At 45.2% G+C, this 13,361-nt stretch overlaps 1 protein-coding gene across 2 annotated transcripts in view; it reads left to right on the forward strand.

Moving 5' to 3' along the window:
• The window catches only part of LOC139387100 (glypican-5-like), a 204,899-nt gene that overhangs the window by 132,180 nt on the left and 59,358 nt on the right, over positions 1–13,361 (forward strand). For both annotated transcript variants that reach the window (XM_071133103.1, XM_071133102.1), the window contains one exon: positions 888–1,008. In XM_071133103.1, the coding sequence (XP_070989204.1) occupies positions 888–1,008 (121 nt within the window). The remainder of the gene's footprint in view (positions 1–887; positions 1,009–13,361) is intronic.

The following is a 13,361-nucleotide window of genomic DNA, read 5'->3' on the forward strand; positions in this document are numbered from 1 at the left end:
GATGCATGAGAGTTGGTTGTTTGTAGACATATAATCCCCATTGTAATGTGATGCAATGCCACTGTTTTTATTGCACACGTTCAACAAGCGAACAATCAATTAAATCCCTCTCTCTTTCTCTCTCTCTCCCTCTCCCTCTCCCACTGCCCCCTCCATCCTCTCTCTCTCTCTCTCTCTCTCTCTCTCTCCCTCTCCCACTGCCCCCTCCATCCTCTCTCTCTCTCCCTCTCCCACTGCCCCCTCCATCCTCTCTCTCTCTCTCTCTCTCCCTCTCCCACTGCCCCCTACATCCTCTCTCTCTCTCTCCCTCTCCCACTGCCCCCTCCATCCTCTCTCTCTCTCCCTCTCCCACTGCCCCCTCCATCCTCTCTCTCTTTCTCTCTCTCTCTCTCTCCCTCTCCCACTGCCCCCTCCATCCTCTCTCTCTCTCTTTCTCTCTCCCTCTCCCACTGCCCCCTCCATCCTCTCTCTCTCTCTCTCTCTCTCCCTCTCCCACGGCCCCCTCCATCCTCTCTCTCGCTCCCTCTCCCACTGCCCCCTCCATCCTCTCTCTCGCTCCCTCTCCCACTGCCCCCTCCATCCTCTCTCTCGCTCCCTCTCCCACTGCCCCCTCCATCCTCTCTCTCGCTCCCTCTCCCACTGCCCCCTCCATCCTCTCTCTCGCTCCCTCTATCACTGCCCCCTCCATCCTCTCTCGCTCCCTCTCCCACTGCCCCCTCCATCCTCTCTCTCGCTCCCTCTCCCACTGCCCCCTTCATCCTCTCTCTCTCTCTCTCTCTCTCTCTCTCTCTCCCTCTCTCTCTCTCTCTCTCTCTCTCTCTCTCTCTCTCTCTCTCTCTCCCTCTCCCACTGCCCCCTCCATCCTCTCTCTCTCTCCCTCTCTCCAGTTATACAGGCAGAGTGGTGGGGAACGGTCTCCAGGCCCAGAAGCAGAACCCCGAGGTCAAAGTTCGCAGCCCAAACCCCGAACTGGCCGAGGTGAAGGAGAGGCTGGAGCGCTTCAACCAGGTAGGCCCTCCCTTCAGCCTCACTCCGTTACCATGGTTACACCAACACACAGGCGCATTACTGCCGAGCTGGCTATAGTCACATACAGCACAAACAGATTTTTGGACCAGGTAAAGGTGAAGTCGGTTGATACTCAACAGGTTTATACTCTTATCATTCAGTTCCCATGTGAGACGATGGGAATTAGATTTACATGTGTGGAGGAGCGTGTTTTTGTTGTGTGTTGGGTGTGTTGTACTAGTATGTGTGTAGACTGTACGCTCTCTAAAGGTACAGTGCATAACTAGTCCCCTAGTGATGTCTACAGAACAAACCTTCATTCTGTGGAAGTGGGGCGAGATTATTGTGGGTGGATCCATGTCTCCCAAAACAGTGTTCCATCAATGAGAGCAGAGCAGATTCCTACTGTACTGTAAATCTAACCTCAGGGCAGTTGTGGAAGAGGAGCGGAGGAACGTGTGAAACATCATACAGATGCTACAATCTATAGATGAAACTGGAGAAAATGGTTTGGTCCTATTGGATTGGTTCTGGTTATACTGTAGCCCGTTTATAGTGCATTTGATTCTGTTATGTGATTATTGAACACACCGTGACATGGCGTCTGAGGCTTAGTATTTTGTTAGCTGACCTCTGGTTTACTGTCTTTCTCTCTTAAACCAACATTGTTTTGGGAGCAAACGATAAATGAGGGAGACAGAAAGATAGACAGAGAGAGAGAGAGAAAAAATGAATGGCAGAGAGAGAGAGAGCAAGCCAGACATCGGGCGAGAGCGACACTCAAGAGAGCAAAAGGTCAGTAGTGAGTGACGGCCAGGCGGAGATGACACAGCGCAGCTTCCAAGTGACACTGTTGTTATGTAGATGAGGATTAGGTCCTGAAAAGGCCTCGGCATAAAGGACCCATTACCCAGGGGTCCCTAGGGGCCATTTGAGGGGACAAACGGGACAGATTCTGTTGCGCCGCTGCCCGCCAGGCCTTTTGTGGCCCCGCATTCGATACCCTCAGATAGTACACACACTGCCTATCTCTCTCCTTTTGTCTCTCTCTCCCTCGCTCACTTTGTCCCCTCCTTTCTCATTCTCCTTCTATCACTGTCCCTCTCTCTCTTCGTCTGTTTTATGACACCATCTCTCTTTTCTCTCACTCTCTGTGCCTCTCTGTCACTCTCTCTCGCTCTCTCAATTCAATTTCAATTTAAAATGCTTTGGGAAACATATGTTTAAAGCAAGTGAAATAGATAATGAACCAAAGTGAAATAAACAATAAAAAAATAACAAAACATTACAATCACAAAAGTTCCAAAATAAAGACCTTTCAAATGTCATATTATGTCTATATACAGTGTTGTAATGATGTGCAAATAGTTAAAGTACAAAAGGGAAAATAAATAAGCATAAATATGGGTTGTATTTACAATGGTGATGGTTCTTCACTGGTTGCCTTTTTATGGTGGAAAAAGGTCACAAATGTTGCTGCTATGATGGCACACTGTGGTATTTCATCCAATAGATATGATACTTTATCCAAATTGGATTTGTTTTCGAATTCTTTGTGGGTCTGTGTAATCTGAGGGAAATACGTGTCTCTAATATGGTCATACATTTGGCAGGAGGTTAGGATGTGCAGCTCACTTTCCACCTAATTTTACGGGCAGTGTCCACATAGCCTGTCTTCTTTCTCAATAGCAAGGCCATGCTCACTGAGTCTGTACATACTGTAGTCACAGATTTCCTTAATTTTTGGTCAGTCATAGTGGCCAGGTATTCTGCCACTGTGAACCCTCTGTTTAGGGCCAAATAGCATTCTAGTTTGGTCAGGTTTTTTGTAAATTCTTTCCAATATGTCAAGTAATTATATTTTTGTTTTCTCATGATTTGGTTGAGTCTAATTGTGTTGCTGTCATGGGGCCCTGTGGGGTTACTTTGTGTTTGTCAACAGAGCCCCAGGACCAGCTTACTTAGGGGACTCTTCTCCATGTTCATCTCTCTGTAGGTGATGGCTTTGTTAAGGAAGGTTTGGGAATTGCTTCCTTTTAGGTGGTTGTAGAATTTAACATATCTTTTCTGGATTTTGATAATTAGCGGGTATCAGCCTAATTCTGCTCTGCATGCATTATTTGGTGTTTTACATTGTCATTTTTTTTGTGTGCTCTAGGGCAACAGTCTCTAGATGGAATTTGTATTTGTGGTCCTGGCCACCAGACCTTTTTTTGTCTTACTGAGCTTTATTATCAGGGCCCAGGTCTGACATAATCTGTGCAGAAGATCTAGGTGCTGTAGGCCCTCCAGGCCCTCCTTGGTTGGTGACAGAAGCACCAGATCATCAGCAAACAGTAGACATTTGACTTCAGATTCTAGTACGGTGAGGCCTGGTGCTGCAGACTGTTCTAGTGCCCTCGCCAATTCGTTGATATATATGCTGAAGAGGGGCTTAAGCTGCATCCCTGTTTCACCCCATAGCCCTGTGGAAAGAAATGTGTGTGTTTTTTGCCAATTTTAACCGCACACTTGTTGTTTGTGTACATGGATTTTATAATGTCGTATGTTTCCCCCCCCCAACACCACTTTCCATCGATTTGTATAGCAGACCCTCATGCCAAATTGAGTCGAAAGCTTTTTTTGAAACCAACAAAGCATGTACGAGTCTGCGGTTAATGATAATCAGAGGATCTTCCCAACGTTGTTGTTGACGCATATCCCCTGGTAGTTATTGGGGTCAAATTTGTCTCCACTTTTGTGAATTAGGGGAATCAGTCCTTGTGTCCAAATATTGGGGAACATGCCAGGATGATGTTAAAGAGTTTAAGTATAGCCAATTGGAATTTGTGGTCTGTATATTTTATTATTTAATTTAGGATACCATCAACCCCACAGGCCTTTTTGGGTTAGAGGGTTTGTATTTTGTCCTGTAGTTCATTTAATGTAATTGGACAATCCAGTGTGTTCTGGTCTTTAATAGTTGTTTCTAAGATTTGTATTTGATCATGTATATGTTTTTGCTTTTTGTTCTTTGTTATAGAGCCAAAAAGATTGGAGAAGTGGTTTACCCATACATCTCCATTTTGGATTGATAACTCTCTGTGTTGTTGTTTGTTTAGAGTATTCCAATTTTCCCAGAAGTGGTTGGATTTCTGTAATTCTGTATTGTTTTCGTGATTCACCATAGTGAAGGAGTAGGCTCAGGTTTTTTGGGTCTCTATGTTTTTGATTGGACAGGTTTCTCAATTTCTTTTAGGTTTTTGCATTCTTCATCAAACCATTTGTAATTGTTGTTCATTTACTTAGGTTGTCTGCTTGACATTTTTAGAATTGATAGGGAAGCTGAGAGGTCAGATATACTGTGTAGGTTTTCTACTGCCAAGTTTAACCTTCACTATTAAAGTGAAACCTTTTGTCCAGGAAATTGTCTAGAAGGGTTTGAATTTGTTTGTGCCTAATTGTTTTTTAGTAGATTTCTACACTAACTATAGCATTTCTTAATATTATTCAGTTCCTTTGGCGTTTCTGTTCTGCTCACCGCCTGGGCAAATGTCCTGCTGTCATGTTGAGGTCTTTGCCGCAGAGGCAGGGGGGCATGTGAATGGCACATATGTCTGATATGGGGTGGCCTATATAGGGTGTTGCAAGGGTTTGCTTGGGGTGGTCTTAGCTGGTTGGGGTGTGGCTGGTGATGCTGTGATCTAGGTGTAGGTCCTCTTGGCATGGGTTCTCTTGGTATAGGTCTTTCAGGAGGGGGTCTTGCAGGTCTGGGAGGTTGTCTCCTTGGTCTGGGCGGGGTGTCTCGCTGGTCTGGGTGGGGTGTCTGTTGCTCCTGTGTGAGGTGCTTGGGCTACGGCTGAGGGTGACGTCCTTCAGGGTCCTGTCAAAAGTTGGGATTGCTGCCTTGTAGAGGTGGACCTGGCATAAAGGCTGTTCAAGTCCAGGGTAGAGTGGTGTGCCAGGTAGACATGAGGTTTTGAGGCACAGTCTCGCAAAATCCTTGCATTCACCTGCTGCGTGGTGGCAGGGTGAAAGTATTTTCGTGGTAGCAGGGTGGAGATAACCACTTGTGCGTTAAAGAAAGTGGAAGAAGCTTTTTCAATCACTCCCTTGAGTGCTGTTGCCACCCTTTCCTGCTGGGCCCTCAGGTCATTTGTGCCCGTGTGAATTATGATGTGGCTGGGGCACCTTAGTCTGTTCTCTGACAACAGCTCCAGGGCATGCCTGGTGTTTGGGCACCAGAGTTTAGCCACTTTGTGTTTGGGAAAAAGTTTATCCCCTTGAATGTATTTGCCATTTCATTCAATGAGGTGCACAATCTCAATCAGACAGCCGTCCCATCTCCACCTTCTGCCCTCCAGGTCTTGTGTGGGGGGTGACAATCCTCGTCTGCAGGACAGTTTGAAGAGGTGTGATCAGACTCACTCAGGACGGGTGAGTCATCACAGAGAGATCTTTTCCTGCGGTGCTCTCTCTTTGATCCCGTAAAAGTCCTGCTGGAACAGCATGAGGAGGCCCTGCACCATTACTGTCCCAGACCTGTACACGTTGACAGAGGTTGTTTCACTTTCCTCAATGTCTAGTATTCTGAGTTTCCACCCTGGGCAAATACCTTCTCTCTTGACATAGGGTTAGTGTGCTCTTATAGCACCGTGGGGATGGTCTGTTCCCGTCTTTGTAGCAGTCAGCAAATAGTGTCTATGGATTGTCCTTGAGGAGCTTTTTTTTGTACTTATTCCGTGCAGTGTTATTTTTAATATCCATGGGGTACTGTGTTGTAATGACCTCTGGACAGGGATAAGCCATTGGGGCTTCAAAGTCCTCTGCATTTGGGTTTTCACACATCTGACTTCACACTTCAGTGCTAATTGAAGGTGACGCCAGGTCTGTTCTGTCCTAGCAGCTTGGTCGCTTAGTATACTTATTTACTTAGCTTTATATAACAAAATGACCCAGAGATGAATGTATTTTACTTTTTGGCTTCAGAAGTAGCTTCAGACTGGATATTACTCACTCAGATGTGTGTTTCTTCTGCTGGTTTTGGTTTGTTAGAAGCAATGCATTCTGGGGTGGCGAGAGGTCATTGCCATGGCAGCCCATGTTAGAGCCACGATGCTGTTGACATTTAAAGAGATTAAAGAAATTCTTCCTTGATTCTCCAAGTGTGTGTGAGAGAGAGAGAGAGAGAGAGAGAGAGAGAGGGAGAGGGAGGGGGAGATGTGCACGCTGCCCACAAAACGAGGTGGAAACTGAGCTGCATAAATACAACCCATATTTATGTTTATTTATTTTCCCTTTTGTATTTTAACTATTTACACATTGTTACAACACTGTATATAGCCATAATATGACATTTGAAATGTCTTTATTCTTTTGGAACTGTTGTGAGTCTAATGTTTACTGTTCATTTGTATTGTTTATTTCACTTTTGTTTATTGTCTATTTCACTTGCTTTGGCAATGTAAACTAACGTTTCTCAAGCCAATAAAGCCCCTTTAAATTGAAATTGAATTGAGAGGGAAAGACTGAGAAAGAGAGAGAGAGATGCATAGAGCACGCAAGAGAGAGAGGGAGGATGACAGAGAGGGGGGGGGGGGGGGGGTGACAGAGAGAGAGAGAGAGGGGGGGAAGACATAGAGAGAGAGAGAGAGAGAGAGAGAGAGAGGGAGGGAAGACAGAGAGAGAGAGGGGGGGGGGGAGAGAGAGAGAGAGAGAGAGAGAGAACAAGGGCTGGGCTTCAGTGTTTACTCCAGATAAGAGCACAGGCAGGGTCACCCTGTTTAATCTGCCCAGTGGCAAACTGTTTAATCTGCCCATAGCCACTTTCCAGGATTCACTCAGCATGGATAAACACACATGCTTAGGCACGGACACACACACACACATTTACGCACGCACACACATAGAAACACATAGAAACACACACTCACCCACACACACATGGGAGGAGAGACACATGCGAACACACACAAATGAGGGTGCACACGCGCACACACACGCGCACACACACACCACACACACACACACACACAGACACAGAGACTTTTACAAGCCTGTCCATATCTGAGATGTGTAAGTAATTATCATAAGGCAACCTGTAGGGCTGTGTATGTTGCTAAGAGGATTGTACAGAGTGGTGCTGTGAAGTGACAGTGTATGGAACCTCCAGACCTTCACATGACATTCTCCTATTAGAGCCCACTGAGTTGGCATCAGCTGGCATCCCAGGGGGCACTGTTTACACCCAGGGTACTGATACACACTCCGACATACTCCATGCAAGAGCACAGTATTACACTTGCACTTCCATTGGGGGTGGAGGTTGGACTGTAAGGTACTATGGGGTAAACACATGCGGAAAACACATGCACAGACAACCACACACACACACACACACACACACACACACACACACACACTATTACACACACTCTGTCATTCACATTCTCTTCACTTTCTCAGAGGAGCGTCCGCGGAGGCAAGCATTGAGCCTTCTAATCCTCTGACCCCACATAAAAAGGTCCATTAAATGCCTCGCCCATTCCAGCCCTCCTTTCTCTCTCTCTCTGAGGATCATCCCCCTCTCCCTTCTCTCTCTCTCTCTCTCTGAAGATAACCCCCCTCTCTCTCCCTCCCCCCCACTCAGTAAATCCAGCTAATTTCTCTGGAAGCAGCTCTGAGAGGGTTCTGATTGCAGGCCACCAGCCCAGCTGTTTTTGGGTGGAGATGCATTCACACTGCTCTATATATCTCCCTATAGCAGCATTGCCATGCCAATGTGTCTCCATATTGCAGCATTACCAGCTGTTTTTGGGTGGAGATGAATTCACACTGCTCTATATATCTCCCTATAGCAGCATTACCATGTCAATGTGTCTCCCTATAGCAGCATTACCATGTCAATGTGTCTCCCTATTGCAGCAGTTCCATGTCATTGTCTCTCCCTATAGCAGCATTACTGTGTTTCATGTGTCTCCTTATAGCAGCATTACCATGTCAATGTGTCTCCCTATAGCAGCATTACCTTGTCAATGTGTCTTCCCATAGCAGAATTACCATGTCAATGTGTCTCCCTATAGCAGCATTACCATGTCAATGTGTCTCCCTATAGCAGCATTACCATGTCAATGTGTCTCCCTATAGCAGCATTACCATGTCAATGTGTCTCCCTATTGCAGCAGTTCCATGTCATTGTGTCTCCCTATAGCAGCATTACCATGTCAATGTGTCTCCCTATAGCAGCATTACTGTGTTTCATGTGTCTCCCTATAGCAGCATTACCATGTCATTGTCTCTCCCCATAGCAGCATTACCATGTCAATGTGTCTCCCTATTGCAGCATTACCATGTCAATGTGTCTCCCTATAGCAGCATTACCATGTCAATGTGTCTCCCTATTGCAGCATTGCCATGTCAATGTGTCTCCCTATTGCAGCATTACCATGTCAATGTGTCTCCCTATTGCAGCAGTTCCATGTCATTGTCTCTCCCTATAGCAGCATTACTGTGTTTCATGTGTCTCCCTATAGCATAATTACCATGTCAATGTGTCTCCCTATAGCAGCATTACCATGTCAATGTGTCTCCCTATAGCAGCATTACCTTGTCAATGTGTCTTCCCATAGCATAATTACCATGTCAATGTGTCTCCCTATAGCAGCATTACCATGTCAATGTGTCTCCCTATAGCAGCATTACCATGTCAATGTGTCTCCCTATAGCAGCATTACCATGTCAATGTGTCTCCCTATTGCAGCAGTTCCATGTCATTGTGTCTCCCTATAGCAGCATTACCATGTCAATGTGTCTCCCTATAGCAGCATTACCATGTCAATGTGTCTCCCTCCCTGCCTGTCGTCAGTACACTTCATTGTGAAGTGGAACACACATACACACACATGCGTGTGTGAGCAAACAAACAAACGAACACACACACACACACACAGTTTGGTGATTAGCGAGGTTGATGAAAGCAGTGCTTAGTGAGATGGACTGGGAAGAGAGGATGGGATAGGTCTGTGTATCGACTCCAAGGCTCTGACAAGACTACTGGCCTGGTCTATTGTCTGTTGGGTCTCCTCAAAATTGGATCTACTGTCTATTGACTTATGGCTCATTCACTTCTTAGCTTCTAGGTCCACAATATATAGCACACATTTAAGTACAGAGAGAAAATATATATTTATCAATCAGTCAGTTTATCAGGGTAACTAAACTGAAAGTTACGTATAGCAGTTCTGTTCTGATTGGAGTATGGTGCTTACAATACCACCATCGTTTTGGGTTGTAGTTCTGTATGGCAGACATACTGAATACTGCATATAGGCTAAACATTGTTAACCCTGCGGTAGGTCTGAACAAAACCCACCGTAAATGATTGTGTTGTTATTAAACATTATATGATAGTAAAGCCCAAATGCCTTGAGGCCCGAGATGTGACAAGTAGACTGTAACGTTAGTGGAGCTGGCAGCCAGTCGAAGGGAGGGACAGATTCTTTCCACTTGATGATTGAGTAAGCCTTTACAGTAGAACTAGTGCTTCTGAAACACTGCAGCCCCGTAGTGGATCATATGAGACATTCACTGGCACCGGGAGTTCAAAGGTCTCAGAGAAATATCTGCATCTGTGATGTACTGTCCCAGTGGGTTGTTGGAGACACACAACAACAGACAATGTTTTGCTCTCCGTTTCTATCCACTGTCGACGTGTTGTGTGTTTTCATAAACATCCGTGGGAGCATATTAGAGTCCTCCTTCTTTTCCTTCTGTTAATTGTCTGTTCTACCTGAACCAGTGGCATGTGCCAATATTTTATTTTATTTTCAGAAAGTTAATATTCTGTTGCTCAGAGCAGCAGCAGGTAGGCAGTGTGTATTGAAGCCAAGAGAGGCTTGTGTGGGTTTTGGGATCATGAATAGGCAAATAGCGGTGAGGGTGTCAGCACTCCATTTTAAAAATATATCCCGAATACACTTGTTTATGTCTGATTTTAGAATTGTTAAAAATCTCAGTTGTGTACTGAACAAAAATATAAATGCAACAATTTCAACGATTTTACTGAGTTACAGTTCATATAAGGAAATCAGTCAATTGAAATAATGAATTAGGCCCTAATCTATGGATTTCACATGACTGGACAGGGGCTCAGCCATGGGTGGGCCTGGGAGGGCATAGGTCCACCCAATTGGGAGCCAGGCCAGCCAATTTGGAATGAGTTTTTTCTCCACAAAAGGGCTTTATTACAGACATAAATACTCCTCAGTTTTATCAGCTGTACGGGTGACTGGTCTCAGAACATCCCGCAGGTGAAGAAGCCGGATGTGCAGGTCCTGGGGCTGGCGTGGTTACTGGTGAGGCCGGTTGGACGTACTACATTCCTGCAGTCAGCATGCCGATTGCACGCTCCCTCAAATCTTGAGACATCTGTGTGAGAGAGAGAGAAGGGAATACCTAGTCAGTTGTGCAACTGAATGCATTTAACTGAAATGTGTCTTCCGCATTTAACGCAACCCCTCTGAAAAAGTGCCATTGTGTTGTGTGACAAAACATTTTAGAATGGCCTTTTAATGTCGTTCAGCACAAGGTGTACCTGTGTAATGATCATGCTGTTTAATCAGTTTTTTGATATGCCACACCTGTCAGGTGGATGGATTATCAACCAATTTGTTCCCAACATTTGAGAGAAATAAGGTTTTGTGCATCTGGAACATTTCTGGGATCTTTTATTTCAGCTCATGAAACATGGGACCAACACTACATGTTGCGTTTATATTTTTGTTCAGTATATAAGCGGTTTGCTCTAGTGTGAGTTGGAGAGAGGGATAGATACACACTAACACTCACCCAGCCAGGGTTCAAACCAAGGTCACCTGTGCAAGTCTTCAGGTGTCAGGCAAGCTTACTCATCATGCGAGCTAGCAACGTTCACACACACGAACTCAAGCCTCATTAAAAGGCGTAGAGATAAAAGCAGAGAGCCAGCTCCTCTTCATATTCCCAGCCTGGCACTAGGGTCTGAATAGAAGACACCCAGAGGGGTGACCATAAACCCCCTGTCCCTTCATCACCCCCCCATTGACCGCCCGGCAGTATTCCATGTCAGGGGCCCCTTGGAATCCCGGCCTCAGGGAATACCATCTCTCTGTTTGAAGTCCGGCCTGAAATCTAGAGCCTGCTGCAGACAGCAGCAGAGAGCAGTGCATGTATTATTAACAGGGATACTTCGGGATTTTGACAAGCCCCTTTATCTGCTAGCAGACACCGATAGCATGCTAGCAGATACCCAGTCATTGTGCTAACGCTAGTTAGCATTGGCTTGCAAAACCAGCTCAAACCTCCTTCATACTGGACACAGAGACATACAAATGGTATCCACAAGTTCATCTGACTCCTAGGAAGTAGATAAAGGGCCTCAATGCCAAAATCCCGAAGTATCCCTTTGGCTAAACCCCAATGTGTGCCTCATACTACCATGGCTACCTAAATCATCCACAGCTTCCTTCTATCCTCTGGGGTCCTATGTATCCAACGTCTCAGAGTAGCAGTGCAGATTTAGGATCAGTTTAGCCTTTTTAGATAACAATGAATAAGAACTTGGACAAGGGGGAACTTATCGCTTGATATACTGCCCCTGTTCCAAGTCTTTTTACTGTAGCAGTGTTAAATTGTCCCTGGTGGCCCCCTGGCCATATTCGAGTGCATTACATAGCATTAATCCACTGAGCCAACATTAAATCTAATTACACACACACCCACGCCCACACATGCATGGAAAATATGATTCTCTTGGCCGTCTCTCTTTGGTCAGGCTTCCACACACACACACACACACGTTTAATTTTTTTTTATCATGGAGACAGTGGCGTCAGGGCAGTATAATCTGTCCCTGAGAAAATGGAGAGGATGTGAAAATAGATGAGGGAAGAGAGGAAGCCAGGAAAGGAAAGGACTTCTGCAGACTTTCTTAGGGATTATTATTGTCACTTTTTATCCTTCTGTCCTTCTACCCTTTCTTCCACTTGTTTCCTTGGCAGGCCAAACCGTGCCATTCCCTGCTCCTGCTGAGGAGGTGGTGCTGAAGTTATCAGGGCGGTCTTGTCATACACTCACACACACAGCCTGTAATAAAAGTCAGTATTCGATGTCCTTCCTTTTTTCAGGACGCTGGGAGGTGACTTGGAAACCGGCCACTAGGGGCAACATTGAGTGCTGTTACCTTCAAGTAGGTTTCAGTTTTTCTAGTGCGTTGGGGACGGGGATGGCGGATGGACTAAGCATCTGCCTCTGTGTGTGTGTGTGTGTGTGTCTGTGTGTGTGTCTGTGTGTGTGTGTGTGTAATTAGATTTAATCCAGCGATAGAAAGTTGTTTTTGAGATTTTTGTTTTAAGACTATCCCAAACCTTAACCCTAACCTTGAAAATTCGGACTTAATGCCTAAATTTAACCTTAAACACTTTGAAATTTGACGTTTGCAGCGACTTTGACAATTGGATGTTTGAAAAACATGGTTGAACGTGTAATTCTGATGTGAGACTGTGAGAGCTACAGTTGAAGTCGGAAGTTTACATACACCTTAGCCAAATACATTTAAACAAAATTTTTCACAAATCCTGACATTTAATCCTAGTAAGAATTCCCTGTCTTAGGTCAGTTAGGATCACCACTTTATTTTAAGAATGTGAAATGTCAGAATAATAGTAGAAAGAATTATTTATTTCAGCTTTTCTTTCTTTCATCACATTCCCAGTGGGTCAGAAATGTACATACACTCAATTAATATTTGGTAGCATTGCCTTTAAATTGTTTAACTTGGGTCAACCATTTCGGGTAGCCTTCCACAAGCTTCCCACAATAAGTTGGGTGAGTTTTGGCCCATTCCTCCTGACAGATCTGGTGTAACTGAGTCAGGTTTGTAGGCCTCCTTGCTCGCACATGCTTTTTCAGTTCTGCCCACAAATGTTCTATAGGATTGAGGTCAGGGCTTTATGATGGCCACTCCAATACCTTGACTTTGTTGTCCTTAAGCCATTTTGCCACAACTTTGGAAGTATGCTTGGGGTCATTGTCCATTTGGAAGACCCATTTGCGACCGAGCTTTAACGTCCTGACTGATGTCTTGAGATGTTGCTTCAATATATTCACATAATTTTTCATCCTTATGAAGCCATCTATTTTGTGAAGTGCACCAGTCCCTCCTGCATCAAAGCACCCCCACAACATGATGCTGCCACCCCCGTGTTTCACGGTTGGGATGGTGCTCTTCGGCTTGCAAACCTCCCCCTTTTCCTCCAAACATAACGATGGTCATTATGGCCAAACAGTTCTATTTTTGTTTCATCAGACCAGAGGACATTTCTCTGAAAAGTATGATC

Source organism: Oncorhynchus clarkii, chromosome 28, assembly GCF_045791955.1.
Source record: "Oncorhynchus clarkii lewisi isolate Uvic-CL-2024 chromosome 28, UVic_Ocla_1.0, whole genome shotgun sequence".
NCBI lineage: Eukaryota > Metazoa > Chordata > Actinopteri > Salmoniformes > Salmonidae > Oncorhynchus > Oncorhynchus clarkii.